At 34.8% G+C, this 21443-nt stretch overlaps 1 protein-coding gene across 1 annotated transcript in view; it reads left to right on the top strand.

Moving 5' to 3' along the window:
- The window catches only part of ACTR3 (actin related protein 3), a 66863-nt gene that overhangs the window by 31072 nt on the left and 14348 nt on the right, over positions 1-21443 (top strand). Inside the window, exons 3-7 of the mRNA XM_025934951.2 lie at positions 1691-1815; positions 8738-8848; positions 13078-13173; positions 14929-15036; positions 20108-20251. Coding sequence (XP_025790736.1) covers positions 1691-1815; positions 8738-8848; positions 13078-13173; positions 14929-15036; positions 20108-20251 — 584 coding nt within the window. The remainder of the gene's footprint in view (positions 1-1690; positions 1816-8737; positions 8849-13077; positions 13174-14928; positions 15037-20107; positions 20252-21443) is intronic.

Genomic DNA, 21443 nt, shown 5'->3' with positions numbered 1-21443 from the left:
CCGATGTGTCTTCACATTGTCTTCTCTCTGGCTGTGTCCAAATTTCCTTTTTTATAAGGACACCCACCAGTCATGTTGGATTAGGGCCCACCCCAATAATCTCTTTTCAACTCAAAAGACCCTCTTTCGAAATAAGGTCACATTCTGAGGTACTGGGGATTAAGACTTCAACATACTTTGGGGAAGATATTCAACCTATAAAATGCTGATTTTGTTATTTCATAATTTATAATCTTTTATAAGGTATTGTGATTAAGCATTTATTTCATGAGATTACTGATTTTCTTTTCCTTTTTTTTTTTTTTAAATCTTAAGTGGACGTGTTGTCTTTGTTGGAGACCCATCTTTGGAACCTTAGGATCTCATCATCATTGTACCCATTCCCTATTTTGTCTCTTTGCCAAAATATGCAATTTTAGTTTTCGTTGTCTTTCTTACGAGAAGTTGTAGTGTGTTAAAAATCCATTTCTGTACTGAAAGAAGATTTTTGATTTTGGAGTTTTTTACATCCAGTTTTAATGCTGCAAGTCCAGTTTTTATAATCAGATACAGCCAGTTGCCACTGATGAGCATGGATATTTGATTTGGAAAGCCTGTAGATTTGGTTCAGAGTTATTTGCATATATCTTTGTTTTTCAGGAAACTTGTAGTGAGCCATCTGGATGTCTTTGGACATTATAAATAAATTACTAGAGAAGCTTTCTAACATTTTGAAGGAGTAGACTGGATTTAGACTATCTTTCCTTCAGTATTTTCTACCCATCTTATTAAGAATATAATTGTTATTAAATGAAAGTATAACAGTTGAATGCTTGATCATTTTAAGTACATGCAGATAATTATTTTGAATGAATGCTTAACTTGAAGGGTTCAGAAATTTATATGTTAATTAAGAAATATATAGATTTTAGGTCAAGAACTGTGGCTGGGTTTCTGGAATTATTTAAGGGGAATGTTGTGGATTTTACTTAAATGATTTGAAATTTCCCTTTGTGGGATTAAAGTTTAACAGAACCCTGTGCCAGTGTTATATTTAAATTTTTTTTATTTTTTATTTTTGAGAGAGCACAAGCCAGGGAGGGACAGAGAGAGAGAGGGACAGAGGATCTGAAGCGGGCTCTGCACTGACAGCAGCTAGCCTCATGTGGGACTTGAATTCACGAACTGTGAGATCACGACCTGAGCCGAAGTTGGACTCTGAACCAACTGAGCCACCCAGGTGCCCCCAGTGTTATATTTAAATTGCCAGTCCATAATAGTGCAAATAGGAAGAAAGCTTTTGAAAAAAATTCTCCTTTTGTTTTCCTGTTTTCATTTGTTAGTGTTTTTCATTTTTTTTCTTTCTGATTATCCATTAAGCATATGTTGACTTGGTGGGATTATAATCTTGCTCAAATCAGAATAGATTCTACATAGTTTTAAAAAATATAACTGAAACATTCCCACAACAGTACTTCTACTTATGGCTTTTACACTTGAGGCCTTGTCTCTGGATGGAAGTTGAGATTTCATTGTGTTAAATTAATTTTGTCATTGATTTCTTAAATGACCTTTGTGCTCTGCTTTGACAGTTTAAGTATGTTAGGTCATGTTGTGTTTAATAATACTTTATAATGATAGAAATATAAGTTAATATGTCTCATTTGAGAAAAGCAAATTTTCACATGTATAAATAACTTTTATTTTTAAGGTATTGCTATTAAGGAGTCAGCAAAAGTGGGTGATCAAGCTCAGAGGAGGGTGATGAAAGGTGTTGATGACCTAGACTTCTTTATTGGTGATGAAGCAATAGAAAAACCTACATATGCAACAAAGGTATATTTTTATGATTTCTATAAATAAATAATACATTTTTTAAAAATGAGTTTGCTCAGTGATTGTGCCATCTAGAATTTTACTCAATTATAGGCCTGATACCCTCAACCACTTTAGTGTAGAAATTTCTTCTTCCTTGAGGCTCCTCCCAAACTTGCTTTGTTTTTTCCTCCTGAGAGGAAAATTTTTACCCATTCAAATGAGCAGTATTTACTTTTCCGTTCCACTAGACCTCAGAGCCATCAATGTGAGTGGCTTTCTCTTACTTCCATAGTGCTGCATCCATGTCTTTCCCATCTTCAGACTCACACTATTTCTCTCTTGAAGCTTATGTCACCTGGAAATGCCTCTCTCTTTTCCTCTTGTTCTTTTTCCTTTTCTTGTTCCTGACCCTTCTTTCTTTCCCTTTTAATTGAGGTATAATTTCTATATAGTAAAATAGGTAAGTTTTCATTTTGTAGTCTAAAAATATTTGTGATCATAATCCTAAAAGTTTAGTGTATAGAGCAAATAAATCTAGTGACCCACCTGCTTTCCTTGTACCTACTCCACACTGTTACCACCCCTGCCCACACTGAAAGGCAAACACCATTGTGACCTTAATTTTCTTATTTTTAGATGCTGACTTTGCCTTATTTGCACATTTTTTTGCACATTTCTTCTGTACCTTTTATTCCCTTCTGATAATTTATTCACTAATGAACAATGAACAACTACTGTGTGTAAAACCCTAAGTGCTAAGAGTACAATGGTAAATAAGAAAAATGGCTTCCCTGTCTTCAAGGCTAGTATAATGTGGTGGAATGGAAGACATTGAAGAAATAATTACAAGTGTTATGAAGGTTAGAAAAAGGAAAATACAGGATGCTTTGGGAATATACATCAGGAGTAGCTTACCTGGTTTGTAGATTTTGGAAAGACTTTGAAGAATATATCTTTTCAGCTGAGGCTTGAAGAATAAAACGAGTTAGATGAATGAATTGTGTAGCAAGATTGTTTTAGGCAGAGACTGTAATATTCAGGAAGGCTTGGAAGTATGAGGGAGCTTGGAATTGAACAACCAGTGTGCCTGAAGCATAGAGAATAAAGTGGAAAGAAGTGAGGAGGCTGGTTATATAGGCCAGGACAAGATGGTTGGAAGTATTGTTAGGCCAGACATGTTAAAGGATTTAAACTCTGTCCCATGGACAACATTAATGGGTTTCAGTAGAGGAATAATGTTAGTGACTAAAAGTACAAATATTGAAGTCTCTATGCTTACGCTGGAACTCTATGCTACTTTCTTGCTTTGTGGTATCATTCAGTAACTTAAGCTTTCTGAGTTTCAGTTTCTTGATTTATAAAATGGGAATACTTTTGGTACTTCAGGATTGTTGGAAGGTTTGATGAGATAATGCATATAAAGCAATTGTTAACAGGGTGGTGCTTTGTTCCTAACGAATGAGCACTATGTGTTAGCTGTTTTTATTATTTGGGAACACAGCATGATTCTGGGAAGGCCATACTGTAGAGGAGACAAGGAATATTAGTGATTGGACTACATTTGATGGCAGTGGGGATAGACAGAAACAGATTATGTGTGTGTGTCTCTCACACACATACTTAACTTCTGTTATGGAAAACTTCATATGTATAAAAGGAATAGAAAGGAATATAATGAACCCCCACATACCAGCTACACAAGTTTGGCAGTTATCAACCCATCACCAACCTTGTTTGATCTGTATCTCCCCCCCCCCCCCCCCGATTATTTTAAGGTAAATCTCACATATTGTTTCACCTACAAATACTTCTCTCTTAAAGACTTTTAAAAATATAAATACCACACCTAAGTACAGTGTGCACTTTGTTAATAATATCTGAAATCTAATAAGTACTCACATTTCCCTGGTTATTTCTTATCTTGGTTAATCTGTTTGAATCGAGTTTTAAACAAGGTCTACTCCTTTGATTTGGTTGACAGGTTGCTTAGGTCTGGGGTTCTTTTCTGTGTGTGTGTGTGTGTGTGTGTGTGTGTGTGTGTGTGTGTGAGAGAGAGAGAGAGAGAGAGAGAGAGAGAGAGAGAGAGAAAGTGAGTTCTTCTTTCCTTTATGGAAAAATTTTGGTTATTTGTCTTGTTAAATGTCACACTTTGTGGATTCTGATGATTACATTCTTCTGTCACTTAACATGATCCTCTGTTTTCTGTGTTTACTTCTTTGTTGTAAAGTATTAAATATAGAAGTCTGATTAGATGTGTGTAAGTTATGTGGGGTGTGTGTGTGTGTGTGTGTGTGTGTGTGTGTGTGTGTGTGTGTGTGTTTGGTTTTTTGTTTTGTTTTTTTTTGCCAAGAATAAAAACGTGGATACCTAAGGAGTAGTAGGGAATGATTAACAAGATATTGGTGGTAAACAGTACTTGAGGATAGTTCCCAGCTCCTGGATAGTCTCCGTGCCCTTTATTTCTTGAGATTGAGACTATTTGAGGAGAAACACTTTGGACTGGGGTGGTTTAGGGAGGAGAGGGTAAGTTTAGTTTTGCATGTGTTGTGTTTGAGGTGCCTGAGAAACATCTTATACATTGTTAGGCAGTCAGGTACTTGGCTTTTGGAGCTCAAAAACATGATAGCTAGAGACAGATGTTTGGAAAGTATCTACTCTAGAAAGGATGAGATTACTTAGGGGAGTGTACTTGGGAAGAGGCCCAGGATGTACCGTTTAGATTTGTATAGAAGAGGGAAAGCCTACAAAGGAGACCGAGAAGCTGTGGTTCGAGAGACTGGGCTAGATAGGAAGGAATATAAACAGTGTGGAATGCTGCCAAGGTATCAAATAAGCTAGAGCCCATATATTATTTACTGTTGTTAGCTACAGGGATGTCATTTGTAACCTTAAGAATAGTTTTAGAAGAGTGAGAACCCAGTGAGGCTGGGTTCAGGTAGGTTGGATTGTGAATATTAGGCCAGGAAAAAATGACAGTAATAATTCATTGGGGTTTGTCTGTGATTGGGAGCCAGAGATAGATGAATAGACAAGTTTTGGGACTAAGAAGAGATGTTTAAATGCTAATGTGAAAGAGCCATTAGAAAAAGGTGTAAGTAACAGGAAAGATGACTAGGTGACTTTCTTAGGTGACTAAGAAAGATAGGGATGGCATCCAGAGCACAGATGATGTAATTGATATGGGTGGGTTTTTTTGGGGGGGGGGGGGTGGGTCTCTTCACTTACAAAAAAGTGAAAGAGAAACAAGGGTCAGTATGGAATCAGTTTTATAGATTTGGTGGAAGGAGGTTGGATTCCTGACTTGGCTTCTGCCTTCTCTGTGAATGAAGTACATGGTGACATCATCTCTGCTGCCCAGGGAGTTGGGGAAGAATACATGAGTGATAGATAGGGAGAACATTTAAAATTATCATTGTGAAGAGTGAAGATGAACAGAGTAGGGAAACAAAGGCTTGCCAGGCAAAGTTAGGTATAGAATTGAGAACGCAATTATGAATACTTAGTTTTATCCACCTAGTTATGTATGTGTCTTCAGTATAGTCAGCATTCTGGGTATAGGCACATTTAGCAAAGGGTTATGCTAGGTTAGGTTTTGACAGATGGAATGACAAAAGGAAATATGAGTAGTCAAAGTGATGGGACATAAAATCTAAACCGTGTGTGTGTGTGTGTGTGTGTGTGTGTGTGTGTGTGTGTGTATGTGTGTGTGTGTATTTGGGGAGGTTTGATAACTAGGGAATAATTACCAGAGCCAGTGAACTACAAGTCTTATTGTGATGAGCAATATAGTGGGCTGCTGGAGTATTCCAGAAGAGGTTATGATCAGAGAGGGATATACTTGGATTCCAGGAATTTAGAGATGATAGTGATACCAAGATCTAAACTGCAGCCAGAATGGAAAATAAATCTTTGAAGGTGATGAAGTCAGTGAGCTAAGAGGCCAGAGTTTCTCTGCACTGATTCTGTTCTCTTAAACACATTTTCAACACATTTTCTTAAACACATTTTCAAATGCTACAAACAAACCAAAACAATAAAACTTCTCTCAGTCTTTATTCCTACTCCTTTTCCTCAGCCTTTTAGAGCTATCATTTTCCTCATTTTCCTCTTTCCTTTTAAAACCAAACTTCTTATTTAGTCTCATTATTTGAATGCAGATTATTGTTAAACTGTTTGTTAATCCATTAGTATATAATAATCTTTATCCTTCTTAGTTTGTCTGTCAACAGGATAGCTCTGATAATTCTCTTCCTAACATAGACTTTTCTATTTTATTCTTACTTCCCCCGCCTTTGCCTTTAATCAAATGTGTTATTTCCCATGTGCTTTCCCTGATTCTTTATCTATCTATCTATCTATCTATCTATCTATCTATCTATCTATCTATTTAAAAATATTTGTTTTTGAGAGAGGGACAGAGTATGAGCGGGGGAGGGGCAGAGAAAGAGGGAGACACAGAATCCGAAGCAGATTCTAGGCTCTGAGCTGTCAGCACAGAGTCCGACATGTGGGGCCCCAACCCATGGACTGCAAGACCATGACCTGAGCTGAAGTTGGAAGCTTATCTGACTGAGCCACCCAAGCTCCCCTCTTATCTAGGTGATCTCATGCACTTCATTCCCTACGACTACAGCCCAGATCTCTGCTTCCAATTCCTTGACCGTTACATTTCCAACTACCTGGCTCTCAAGTTTAATATATCCAAAACAAAATTCATTACATATATATTCTGCCCTTGCTTATTCCAAGACAATACGGAACACAACTTTTGTATCTTGATTAATAGACCCTCTCCAATCTGACTTCAGAACGGAAACTTGTTGATACATTTGAGTTTGTTCTCATTCTTATTGACAGAAATCTTCAGTATGGCCTAACATCATCCATACCACAATTGGGGCTCTTATTCTTTCTTGCTTGATTCTTTTAAGATGAATTTCAGCTTTCCCAATGCTGCACTAATGATGTTTCTGAAAATCAAAGCTGTTCTTGTCATTGCGCTGCTTAAAAATTGCCACTGATGAACTATTTCTTATAGAATAAAACACAAATACATGGTAAGTAAATGCAGTTTTTGAGAATCTGGTATCCTTCATCTAGAACTGATTTATCTCTTTATACTTCCTCTCCCCAAGCCTTTTGATAACTGCAGTGTTTGTATATTATGTAGTGTTTGTATATATCTTTTCTATTCTGTCTACATGTTTTCCCTCTGCCCCCAAAAAAAACAGTATTGACAAGGTTGCTCCTTTAAGACCCAGCTTAGATTATGACTTCAGTCATAAAGGAATAGGAGGAGCCTTTCTGTTTTCCTTCAGAAGCCAAGTTGGTCACCTTGTGCTAGATACTTTATTTCTTTAAGATCTTACAGTGTATTATTTGTATCTGTTTCTTTCATTAGGCTGAACTTGTGGGCAGGATGGTCATGTCCTCAGCATTTTTGCCAGTGGTTCACATTAGGTGCACAATAATACTTGACTAATAAATGAATAAGCTCTTAGAACATTGAAATATGTAAACTTCCAGTAATGTTATAAGATGAATGATGTAGTACATTCATTTCCCTTCCCTAAAGCAAACTGAAGAGTACTTCTTTTATTTCAAATTTTAATTTAAATTCTAGTAGAAGTCATTTTATAAGTATAATGACTAAAAAAGTATCTAAAGTGCTGGAGTGAGATGTGAACATTAGGGATTAATAGATAAGAGGTTTAATGATTAAGTAAATAACTATGGGATGTTTACTTGTTCATACAATAGTTCAGCCTTAGGTATTGAGTGCGTACTGTGTACATGGAACTGTTTGTTTATTTTTTTGTTTACTTTCTGTTATGTGTATTTTTAAAGTTTTTTGCCTAAAATTTTAATTTGCTTAAGAAATTCCTTATATATTTATAACACTAATCTTTTGTTATATATGTTGTGGAACTATTATTGCAGAGGTTCACAAACTTTCTCGGTGCTCTCAGTGTCTCAGTAAGATTTTTTACTATGCCACCCACCACCTAGACAAAAAGAAATACCCAGCAGTTGTGTTTATTAAGTAGCTAGTGCTAAGCAGCTAGTGGCCATTTGAAAAAAATAAGACACTATTCAAAAGGAAAATATTTTTATTTAATTGTCAAATAATCACAGTTAACTGTTACGATGCATGTGCTTGTTAGGCACTTCACAACTTTTCATTGCCACCCTCATTTCTTATTTGGGGGGAGGTACTTGGTTTTTATAATAGCAACTGCTGGCAACCCAGCTTCTCAAAGAAGTGATGTTACTGAAAGGAATATAGAATGATCTAATGTTGAAACTGAACTACCTTGAACTAGTAGATATGCAGTGTCAAACTGATTTTGAGTATCACTGTATTTCCCTGGAAAATTTTAAATATGTTGTGGTGTCTTTGTGAATTTGCAGCAGTACCCTCGGACTCTGTTTTAAAGCATGGTTCTGTACAAATATCTATAACTTTTTAAATAAAATTTAACATGCTTCATTTATGATTATGCTGGCTTTATACATACCAGCTGTGTTATATATATTAGGCACACAACAAATATTTGTGAAAGAGCTAACAAATTATAAATTAAGGAAACTTTAATCAACTATACTACCATAGACTTTAGTTTTAATGGGTTATTTTCCCATTATTACAAGATTTTCAGAAATTGAGAAAGACCAGTACAGTGAACTTTTATCTAGATGTAAGAGTTTTTAGCATTTGACATATTTGCGTTATTTTAATTGAACCATCTAAAAATAGGTTGTAGCAATAATTTCATTGATCTCTAAATAGTTAAGTTTGTGTCTCCTAAGCATGATCTACATACACTCATTAAATCACACCTAAAAATTTCTGTCCTGATTTAATATTACCTTTTTTGGGTAGTTATATTTACTTTTGATATTAATACGATTTCATTTGTTTTGTGTTTCATTTTAATAGTGGCCAATTCGCCATGGTATAGTTGAAGATTGGGACTTGATGGAAAGGTTTATGGAACAGGTGATCTTTAAATATTTAAGGGCAGAACCAGAAGACCATTATTTTCTTTTGGTAAGTACAAATTGTAATTTCATCAGGGATATTTTTGAAAAATGCTGAGAATGTTTTCATCACATCTGTACTCAGTAGGGCATAGTTTCTTATTACATTGCCATATACCTAAGAGACTTTGTTATAAAGTTGTATGGTCTTTAAGATTATCTAATTCTGAGTTCCACTAGAGTTGTAATATGTTGAGACACCAAGGGTTAGGTGCTTTACAAAGTTTTCATAATTAATATTTAATTCTTACAGTAGGAACTTTAAGTAAGGTTCAAAACAAATTAGAAATAAGGCACTTTGCTTTTGTTCTTTTCTTTTTAGAGTGTGTGTGCGTGTGCAAGCAGGGGAAGAGGGGTGGGGGCGGGGGAGAGAATCTTGAGAATCTTAAGCAGGTTCGACATGGGGGCTCCATTCCACGACCTGAGCCGAGGTAAAGAGTCAGATGCTTAACCAACTGAGCCACCCAGGCACCTCACTTTGTTTTTTTTAAATAACTAGTCTGATTATTATTTATTAATAATTCTTGACAACAGAAATACAATATAATTTACTTTTAAACTTTTTTCTTATTTTTATCAGTGGAACACATGTTTTTAGCTTAAAAAATCAAGTGGTATAAGATTTAAAATAAAAAGATAGTATTCTCCTTCCTCACCTTTCCCAGTCTTTGATTCATGTTCTCTTGAGACAAACACTTTAAATTTTTAAGAGTTTTTTTTTTGTGTGTGTGCTAGTTATCACATAAATTTAAACATGTTTTCTATTTCTTGTTTATTTGAATATTAGACACTACCTACTAACTACCTAGTAGGAAAGATGAGGCTTTTATTCTTTTCCTCTTATCCCCCTTCTGTTAACACAAAGTCCCTATCTTCTCCCCCTCCCTGCAGTGTGGTTATATCATAATTTTTGGTAAATCAGTATTCTGTATTTTACTATGGTAGTTTGTGAATATTGTTTATGGGTAGACCATAAACAAAGTTGAAAGAGCTTTACAATAAATATCCACATGTACACAACCTAGACTCAAGTATTTTTTTTATAATTGCTTTATGATAGCTATTAGGTTATTCATCATTCCATCTTATTATTTATTTATTTATTAAAGTTTATTTATTTTGAGAGAGAGTGAGCATGTGTGTGGATGCAGAGAGAAAGGAAGAGAGAGGAAATCCCAAGAAGGCTCCGCACCATCAGCACAGAGCCCAGTGTGGGGATCCAACCCATGAACCGTGAGATCATGACCTGAGCCGAAATCAAGGGTTGGATGCTTAACTGACTGAACCACTCAAGCGCCCCAATCTTATATTTGTAATTACTTCACAATGAGTTGTAGATGGAGTAATTTCACCCCTAAGTACATTAGCATGCATATCATCAAATACAGTTCATTATTTGTTTACAGTTCTTTTATATAACATTCACATGCTATCAAATGCACAAATCTTAATTCTACCATTCAGTGTATATTGACCAGGCATTGGCAGACTTTCTCTGAATAACTTGCAGCTACTCAGCTCTGCTGTTGTAGCAGGAAAGCAGTGTCAGAAAATACTTATATGAATGGGTATGGCTGTGTTCCAATAAAATTGAATTTACAGAAACAAGTGGTGGGATGGATTTGTCTTACAGGATACATGATGTAGTTTACCCATTGTCTGGTTTTGACAGATGCATACATCTGTGTAACCTAAACCCTTACCAAGATATGGAACATTACTATCAGCCTGGAAAGTTTTCTGATGCCCTTTCCTGATTATTTCCTGCCTCTCTTCCCTGGAGGCAACCACTGTTCTGATTTTTTCCAGCGCAGATTGGTTTTGCTTATATTTGAGTTTTGTATAAATGGAATTTTACAAGATGTGCTCTTTGGTTAAGACTTAATTCAGCATAATCTTTTTTTTTTAAGCTAATTAATTAATTATTATTTTTTTTAACATTTTATTCATTTTTGATAGAGACAGAGCACAAGTGGGGGAGGGGCAGGCAGAGAGGGAGACACAGGATACGAAGCAGGCTCCAGGCTCCGAGCCATCAGCACAGAGCCTGATGTGGAGCTCTAACTCACAAACCAGCAGATCATGACCTGATCCGAAGTTGGACATTTAACTGACTGAGCCACCCAGGTGCCCCCAGCATAATCTTTGAGATTCATCCACATTGTTGTAAATACCAGTAGTTTGTTGTTAGATCATATTCTATTGTATGAATGTGCCTTACTATCCATTTTCTTATTGATGATTACCTGGGCTGTTTCCAATTTTTGATTATTATGCATATTTTGGTTATTGCGAACTTTCTTTTTAAGTGTGTATTTTGAGAAAGAGAGTGAGCGTGTGTGAAAGAGTAGGGGAGGGGCAGAGAGAGAGGGAGAGAGAGAATCCCAAGCAGGATCTGTGCTCAGCAGAGCTGGACATGAGTTTATGACCTGAGCTGAAATCAAAAGTCAGAAGCTCAACCTACTGAACCACCCAACTGTCACTGCGAACATTCTTATACAAGTTTTTTTGTGGACATGTTTTCATTTGTCTTGTGCAAATACCTAGATATGGAATTGCTGTGTCATGGGGTACATGCATGATTGGTTTTATAGGAAACTTTCAGAACTTTTTCCAAGGGGTTCTACCTTTTTGCACACCCACCAGCAATGTGTTAGCAATCTGGTTGTTCTACATTCTATCCAACATTTGGTGTCAGTCTTTTTAATTTTAGCTGTTCTGGTGGGTGTGTAAGAGTTCTCATTTTGGTTTTAATTTGCATTTTCTGATGACTAATGATGTTGAGTACTTTTTCATGTGCTTATTAGCTATTTGTATATTTTCCTTGGGAGATCTTCTGATTATATTTTATTTTATATAGAACTTCTGTTTTTCTTGGAGTTTATAATTTAACTGCCTTGGTTTTTTTTTTTTAGTGTGCTTAATTTTCTATGTACCTGTCTTTAAATTATCTCCAAATCCTTGAACATGTTCCAAAACTCCTCTAAATAAGTTTAATCATATCAAGTAGTTTAGCTATTAAAGGGTTTACATGTGTGAAAAGTCTACTCTTAGTCGACCTTTTTCTTTAAAAACTTTATAGTGTTTTTTTTAAATTAACAAAAAGATTTAATTTGCAATGAATTTGAATTTTATCTATCTTTCTCTTTGTAATATGTGTTCTTGAAATTTAAAGAATCATTCTTACCTCAAGATCAAAAAGATAATTCTTTTGTACTTCTGAAGTTTAAAAGTTTTGCCTTTCAGTTTCAATATTTGAGATAACAAAAAGAATTGTCAAATCACATTCAGAAGAATTAGAGGTCTTGCCCAGTTTCAAGCTTTAATAATGTAAATGATTTAAGTAGTCATGAGGCATAGGTGAAACATGAAGTCCAGGAATGCAGGTAACTGTTTCCTCAGTCCACTCTTGACTTAGGATGTGTTCTGGCCAAGACTTAATCTGCAGGTTTCTAAATGATGTATGTGGTCACAAAAATGGAAGAGAATACTGTAAACATCGCCATTTTATTTAAAAAAAAAAAAAAATTTTTTTTTAACATTCGTTTATTTTTGAGATAGAGACAGAGCACAAGCGGGAGACAGGCAGAAAGAGAGGGGAGACACAGAATCCGAAGCAGGCTCCAGGCTCCGAGCTGACAGCACAGAGCCCAATGCTAAACTCATGAACCGTGAGATCATGACCTGAGCTGAAGTCAGATGCTTAACTCACTGAGCCACCCAGGCACCCCTACCCATCTCCATTTTAATACTCTTAACAGTTTTATGACTTCTATAACATTTTCCAAGAAACCATGCCATAAATTTGTAGAATCTTGGCTTATTTATTATAGTTGTAAATAGATCAGGTACATCCTGCTGAAAACATTACATGGGTGAGAGTTCTTCCACCAGCAGATAGGATTGGTATGTCTCCCTGGAGGTCTGTCTTTACCCTTTCACAAGATGATTTGACTGGGTCTCCTTTCTCTCTCATTCCTTTTATCAGTGCTTAATGGTGTGACATAAGGAGTCAGTTTCTTGTGTGAATAACTGTATTGTTTTCATATATGCCTAGATCTGCTTGAAATCTTTATATAGTTTTTCTTTGGTCTGTATGTCTATCTTTGTACCTGCAAGTTTAATTAAAAGACTTTTAAATAAAATGACATAAATTATTTCTTATTTAAAAATTGTCTATAAAGTTATGAAAATAATCTGATCTTGTCTATTTAAAATGTTTAATATTCAATTTAATAGACTGAACCTCCACTGAATACTCCAGAAAACAGGGAATATACTGCTGAAATAATGTTTGAGTCCTTCAATGTTCCAGGCTTGTACATTGCTGTGCAGGTAAGCAAGTTCATAAGTCAAGATAAGCTTATCTCTTAAATTTTAATCTAAGGTTTAATTCACTATTAAAAAATACATATTTTTCATAACGTCAAAGCATGCCATAGTTCTTTCCTGAATCAGTAATTTAGAAATCATAGGAAATAGAGTTAATCAGCAAAAGAGAAATGTTGAAGGAAGTAAGTTGATGAACTTTAGATAATTCAAAGCTTTCATGGGACAGAAAGAAATAAGGGAACTAATATTTATTGTTTGCTCCAGGTCAGGAACTTTATATACATATTCATTTATCCTTGAAACATTTGTTGTGTCCTTTTTTCATAGTTTGTTTTGATTGACTTACTGCTAGGTATATTGGACCATCTTCTTTGTGCCCTTCTGCTTTCCATGTATCAGAAATCCCTGTAGTATTTTATTGAACTTACTTTGTAAGTGTATCTTCATGGAATGGCTTCTCTCCTACCCTTCAGGATCACAGCTCACCTCTTACTTGTTTTTTAACCCTGTAGTGAATGTGATGCCTAGCATATCATAAATGTTTAATAAGTATGTAAACTATTGTGTAGTTCTCTTAGGTCATGATGATTATGGTGTGTGATCCTGTGCTAAAATAGGAGGATGGCCTAGATAACTTTCTAGGTCCCTTTCAGCTATTATATTGCAAGTAGGTAAAATAAAGCCAGTTTAGCTCTCTTTTTAATTATTGGCTGTGTATCTTGTTTGAAGCTTGGATTGTATGAAATTGAGTTTTTAAACAATGAACTAGCTGTGTTAGTTTCTTTATTTGTAAACTTAAAAAAAAAAAAATTGTATCTTTTTGCCCATGCTAGTATTTTGCATTGAAAAACGCAGTCCCCTCAACTTTGTTTCCTGATTAAATCATAATATTTAGAAGAGTATAATGGCTTTTTCTATGGTTAAATAACTTGTTACATATTTCTAAATGCACGCAGCACTTAGAAAATTTGGAGCTAATCTTACGATAGAGGTACTTGTTTATAGCCATCTGTGTATGGAATAACGAGTGATTGGGTGTTTGTGTATTTCTTTACCTTCCTTACACTTTGTGGTTTGTGTATAGGCTAGCTCATATAAACATAGTTTAAGTCCTTGCATTCTTAGTACTGTGATATCTCATGTTAGTCTTCCCATTTTGCGGGGTTTAGGAGAAAAATGGCTCTTGTTAAAACATGGAATATTTATGAACATGCCCCTGAAAGTAAATATAAGCCTGTAAATTAGTAGGATGTGAGTAATTTTATTGCATAATGTAAATTAATTTTGTGTATTTTCTTTCCAAAGATACTGTAGTTGACCATTCAATAGCACGGGTTTGAACTGCATGGGTCCACTAATCTGTGGAGTTTTTTTGATAAATCTAGTAGAGTACTGTAAATGTATTTTCTCTTCCTTACAATTTTCTTACATTTTCTTTTCTTTAGCTTCCTTTAGTATAAGAACACAGTATACAATATAACACACAAAATCTGTGTTAATCAACTTTTTAGGTTATTGGTAAGGCTTCTGGTCAACAGCAGGCTATTAGTAGTTCAGTTTGGGGGGAGTTAGAAGTTATATTTGTATTTTCAGCTGCTTGTGTTGGAATGGTCAGTGTCCCTAACCTTGTATTGTTCAAGAGTCAGTTGTACATTTAAAATTGTAGTACTCCATTGAAATAGTTTTTTTTCTGTTAACTCTTTGCCCTTGTTTCTATTTTTTTGTTTGTCATAATCTGTGTGTGTGTGTGTGTCTAAGGCTGTTCTTGCCTTAGCTGCATCTTGGACCTCAAGACAAGTAGGAGAACGGACATTGACCGGTACAGTAATAGACAGTGGAGATGGTGTCACTCATGTCATTCCTGTGGTAAGAATATTTTACAGTTACCAAATAGGACATCAGATAACACATCTGGCAGAAATAAATTATATGAATTAATACCACTTTTAAAAAATTCTAAATGTTGCATTTTAAAAATTTGGTCATTTGTTCAGCTATAGCTATATTTTGCTCAAATTAATATTTAAATTCTGTAAACAAATTTAAAGTCTTTTTTGCTATAGGTTTGTACTATAATTAGAAAATGATTTTAAAGATATTAGAAATTATTTCTAATTCATAATTAGCAAATGTTGCAGTAACTGGAATGGGAATATGTTATACCTTTCTTTTCTTAGACACGGAATTCTGTTTTCTGGTTTGGATATGTCTGTGTGTGTATGTTAGCTACTTGATAATCTCTCTTTTCCTTGATTAACAGACTTGAGCTGGGTGCGTAGGTTAACTAAATAGTTTATAAGCTCATGGCTGTTAATAATTTTGGGAAATTATTAATTTATTCTTTAAAATTAAATTCTACACCCAGTGGTGGGTCTTGAACGCATGACCCCGAGATCAGGAGTCACATGTTCTACTGACTGAGCCAGCTAAGTGTCCCGGAAAGTTATTTTATTTTTTGAATAAAAAGCTCAAGTTATGATTGTATTTTGTGGTTTGGATTTAGTAAGGCATATTAAGAAAAATACATCAGATTGTATTGTTTGTCAGAGATAGCATTTTTTCTGCCAAGGCCTTTGTGCTTCCAATTCTTAATGACAAATTCGGGTTTTTATTGTGCCTAATATATTGAAAATGACTACTTGAATTCATACTTGATAATATTAGATGGGTATACACAGAAAACAGCTTTTCAAATAATGTTTATATTATATTAAATATCCTGTTTGGGATGAAATTATTTCGGGACTTTTATGTCTTCATTATTCTCATTCCTATTTTTAATGGATCAGGCATCCTGTGTTGAGGATAACATCCTTGGGTTGACTTAGATTAGATGTTATAATCCATTCTCCCAATGTCATAATAGTTTTAGTAATAATTGTCCCTTTTTTAGTATCGGCTTTCTTGAGATATAATTTATACACCATACAGTTCACCCATTTCAAATGTATAATTCAGTGGTTTTTTGTATATTCAGAGTGCATCCATCACCGCAGTCAATTTTAGAACACTTTTATGACTCTGAAAAGAAATGCTCTGTCCATTAGCAGACTCTCTCCCTGATAACCTTAGCCACTGGCAATCACTCACATACTTTCTGTCTCAATTGATTTGCCTGTTCTGGACATTTCACATAAATGGAGTCCTAAACTTTGTGGTCTTTTGTGACTGGCTTCTTTCATGAAGCCTTAGGTTTTCAAGATTCCTCCAAGTTGTAGCATAGATAGTACTTCATTTATTATTATTGCCAAATAAGATTTCATTATATGGCTACACCATATAATATTTCATTGTATGGCTATATCACTTTTTTTTTTTTTTTCCATTGGGGGATATGTTAATATCTTGGATATTGGAATGTGTCCAATATTTCTTTTTTTTTTTTATAGTTGGTGTCACAGTTTTCTTTCTTAGTGGTACATAGAGCTTCATAAGATTTTCATTTTAAATTCTCATTTGAACCTCAAAATCTATAATGTAGGTTATAGTACCTTTTGAGGACCTCAGTTTACCCATTAAAAAATGAAAATAAATGAACTGCCTAAGATCACCAAATAGTAGGCTGTGGAACTAGTAGGTGAACTGGTTCTGATTCACCCAGATCTGAAGATCTATGAAATTAATCAGTAATGTCAGTATCTTGATAATTAATATTCAAATAGAAGTTATGAACATGAATAAGAGTGAATTTTTATAAGGATATTAAGAATTGGATGTTCCTGTTTTTGTACTCTTTTCCTTCTTTTGAATTAATGGAGTATTTTTTTAAATCTATTTTGTTTTCTTTATTGACTTATTAGCTATGTTCTACTTCTTTGTCATTGTCATTTGCTTGTTTTTGGTGGTGGTTGCTCTTGCGTTTATAATAAATATCTTTAACTTATAATCTAAGTACAAATAATGTTCTGATGTTTTATAAGTAGGTACTGTGTACAACAGTGTACTTCTCTTTGGAATTATAATTGTCACTTACTTTACTTCTACCTGTTATAAATTTTCACTATGTTATTAATTTGTTTCATTGTAAATAGTATATTAGTTTTCTTAAGGCTGCTGTAACAAAGTACCAGAATGAGTGGCTTAAACAGTAGAAAATTAATATTTGCCCAGATGGAGGTAATAAAGTCTGAGATCAAGATGTTGGCAGGGTTGATTTCTTCCGAGGCTTCTGTGTCTTCTATCAAGGTGGCCTAATTTTCTCCATTTATCTGTACATGGTCTTCCCTGTGTGTCTGTGTCCTAATCTCTTCTTTTAAGAACATAAGTCATATTAGATTAGGGCCAACTCTAATCATCTTACTTTAACTTAATTACCTCTTTAAAGTCCCTGTCTCCAAATACAATCACACTGTGAGGTATTAGGGGTTAGCACTTCAACATAAGAATTTTGGGAGAGGCGGGACATGTCAGCCCATAACAAGTTGTCATCTTTAAAAGAGATCTTGAAAAAGGTAAGTTTCTTTTATATTTATGCACTTACCATTTCCAGTGCTGGTTTCCTTTGTGAAGGTCCATATTTCCGTCTAGCCTAATTTTTTTCTGCCAGAATGATGGCGATGGCCTTTAGCATTTCTTAAAAGTGCTGGTCTACTGACTGTGAACTCTTTCAACTTATATACATCCTTTGAAAAAGGAGTTTGCCTTCATCTTTGAAAGATACTACTTGGTATAGAATTTTAGGTTGATAGCTTTTTACTTTTAGTATTTTAAAGATGTAATTCTACTGTCTTTTGGCTTACATTGTTTGTGAGTATAAGTCTGCTGTTATTCCTAAGCTCGTTTCTTTGTAATGTTTCTTATTTGTCCAGCTGCCTTCAAGATTTTCTCATAATATATTCCTGGTTCACTAGTTTTTAGTAGTTTGTGATGTACCTAAATGTATTCTTTTATTTTATTTTTTCCATTTCTTCTCCTTGAGGTTTTTAGAGAGAGAGTGAGAGAGCAAGCAAGCATGTAGGGCAGACAGAGAGAATTCCAGGCAGGCTGTGCCGTGGGCACAGAAACAGATGTGGGGCTGGAACTCATGAATTGAATGGTTCATTCTTGTCCTCATGTTCACTTTTTTTATTATTAGAGCAGATAATTTAATTTGCTCTAATCATATTTAGCATATATATATTTTTAATGCTGTTCTTTTTTAAATGTTTATTTTTGAGAGAGAGAGAGAGAGCATGAGCAGGGGAAGGGGAGACACACACACACACACACACACACACACACGTACACACAGAATCCGAAGCAGGATCCAGGCTCTGAGCTGTTAGGAAAGAGCCTGATGTGGGGCTCATGCTCACCAACCATGAGATCATTACCTGAGCTGAAGTAGGATGCTTAACCAACTTGAGCCACCCAGGTGCCCCTAGAGTATTTTTTATTTCAGATATTTTATTTTTCATCATAGAAGTTCTCTTTGGGTCTTTTTTATCTTCCCTTTCTCTCTCACTCATGTTTCCATTGATCTTCTTGTTCATGTGGAATATATAATTGTTTCAGTGTTTTTGTCTATCAATGCCATTATCTTTTGTATTTCTGTTGCTTTCTCTTTTGATGATTCTCCCAGTCAGGGTTGTATTTTCCTCTTTCCTTGCTTGATTATAATTTTTCATTAGGTACCATACATTTACATTGCTGTGTCCTGGGTTTTGGGGGCTTTTTAAAATATTTTGAGATTTCTTTCCTGGAACCCAATTAAGTTACTAGGAATCATTTTGATCCTTTTAGGAGCTCCTTTTAAGTGTTATTGAGCAAGTCCAGAACAGTCTTTTGTCTGGTTCTACTCTATCCTCACTCTTGAAGAAATACCCTTCTGTGGACTCTACTCAATGCCCTGTGTTTGAGATCTTGAAACTCTGATTAATGGGAATGTAGACTATTCCCAGTTATGCAAGAGCTTTGGAGATTATTTTGTCCCCTCCTTTCTAGAGGTTCTTTCTTTGGTCTTGATGGTTTCCTAACATGAATATGGTGATTATTAGTCAGCTTACGTGTTACTTTTCACATCTCCAAAGCTGTGTCAGTGCAGCTCTTTCCACTTCAATAGTTTGACTTGCAAACTGTAGCCGTCTTGACCTTCCTGAAATCGAAATTCCGTATCCTCAACTTAATGAGACTCTGGCTCTGCTTGGGTTCTCCCTCCTGTTACTGCTGCATGGGCACTTTTCTAGGCAATGAGATGGGATGTTCATAGCATTCATCTTGTTTGTTTTCTCATGGGGAACACTGCCCTACTCTGCCTGTTGTTCATTCACTGTCTGTAAACCTTTATTTCATATAATTTGTCCTGTTTTTTCTTTAAGGTGAGAGGATAAATCCAATCACTAATACTCTGCCGTGCCCAGATGAGGACATCCCTAATATTCTTTGTTAATTAAATTTAATTTTGCTACATTATTCTTTGTACCTCTGGCTCCTATCAGAAAATTTGGATTCATTGTATAGAACTTAATTATTTGGCATTATGATGATGCATAGAATGCCTCAGCCTTGTGAAATTGGTACCTACTTCAGTAGGAAAAAAGATAGTTTGTAGACTATAAATTTCCTACAATGTTGTCTAAACTGTTCACTGATAATATAAAAGGTTTTAAAAATAATTTTCTATCTGGTCTAATATCAAAACATTTAATACTTCTGAAATTCATTGTTTGTGCTGTTCAGTCATTTCACTCTCGGTTATAAACTCTTACCAGTAAAAGAATAGTTCTGAGTTGCTGACCATTCTTGTTCATAATATCTATATAGTACTATAAATTATGTAATATAGTATTGTGAGGAATACACTTGAGGAATAAAGACTAGAAGAATTCTCCTGGGATAAAGCAGTACTTGAGAATATAAATACACTAACTTGAGAACCTAGTTTTATTATAATGGTTATTTGTGTTATATTAATCTTGAAATCACTGAAAGTAAACTTGAGACTTTTTTTTTCATCTAGGCCGAAGGGTATGTGATTGGCAGCTGTATTAAGCACATTCCAATCGCAGGACGAGATATAACATATTTTATTCAGCAGTTGCTGAGAGACCGAGAAGTAGGAATCCCTCCAGAACAATCCTTGGAAACTGCTAAGGCAGTAAAGGTACAAAATAATGATGAGTGTGTAATTCATTTAAAAATTAAAGTCAAATTTACAGTGTTAACATGAGAAACTATTAGATGAAGAATAGTACTTAAAAAACCCTTTGCAAATCATTACTCTTAATTATGTATGTGTTTTCTGTGTATTTCTTGTAAGGAAATTTTGGGGAATTATCAGCCTTGTGCCTGTTGTCTCCACATTTCACATTTGAGTCAAGAACATTTGACTTTAGCATACATTTTTGTGATTATTCCCCATAGTAAAACTCATTAGTTCACTTCAGAGTCCTCGTATCTTAGTTTCTTCACTGAATTCTTTATTTTAATCCTAAGAGTTTTCTGTTGCAAAATTTTTTTTTTAATGTAATTGTTTCATTTGTCTATAGAATATAGGTTTGGCTCCAGTGATATGGCAAATAGAAACGTGTAAAGGCTATGTAAGGTGTTATAATATGTGTCTTACATAAGTCTATCAGTGCTTTATGTAAACCATCAAAATATTTAGCATTGCTTTTTAAATTTCTCACTTGCCAGCATACCTAAACAAATTTCCGTGGATTTCTCCTTTGTTTTCAGTATGTGAAAGTAAAACTGCCCCAGCAGAAATAACTATTTATTGCCTATCTGCATGATTATAGGGTTTCTGTCACTCGTCAAAGGTCAGGAATGAAAATGAATTTACTGTTCCTAATTACTAAATGGCTAAAATTACTAAATTACTAAATGGCTGCCAAAAGACGCCAATGGTGGCATCGGAATTAAATGTGTAAAAAATTAATATGAACATTACTGCTATAGCATCTTCGGGAAGTCTTTGGAATTTAAAAAAATGATAAGAGCACCAATGATTTAAATCTAGAGAATACTAATGCTCAGTGTGAATGTCTTTTAAAACTTATTATTTCCATGTAATTCCTACTTCCAAGGTTTGGAGAAAGAAGACCTACGGTAACATAATCAAATTGTCCTTTGTTTTTCAGTACTTTTTCCTTTCATGTCTTTTGGTTATTAGTAATAATATTTGTAGCTATTGCAGATTAGGATTCTTGATGTGCAAAAATATATGAAGTGTGTGGTTTTTTTTTAATCCTTTTTTTTTTTTTTTTTTTTTGAGAGCGAGAACACGCATGACTGGGGACGAACAGAGACAGAGGGAGACAGAGTCTCCCAACCAGGTTCCGTGCTGTCAGCAC

This window comes from Puma concolor, chromosome C1 (assembly GCF_028749965.1).
Source record: "Puma concolor isolate L17-30 chromosome C1, mPumCon1.1.hap2, whole genome shotgun sequence".
In the NCBI taxonomy this organism is placed as follows: domain Eukaryota; kingdom Metazoa; phylum Chordata; class Mammalia; order Carnivora; family Felidae; genus Puma; species Puma concolor.
The sequence above is the reverse complement of the archived record's forward strand: the minus strand, read 5'-3'. Positions and strand labels throughout refer to the sequence as shown.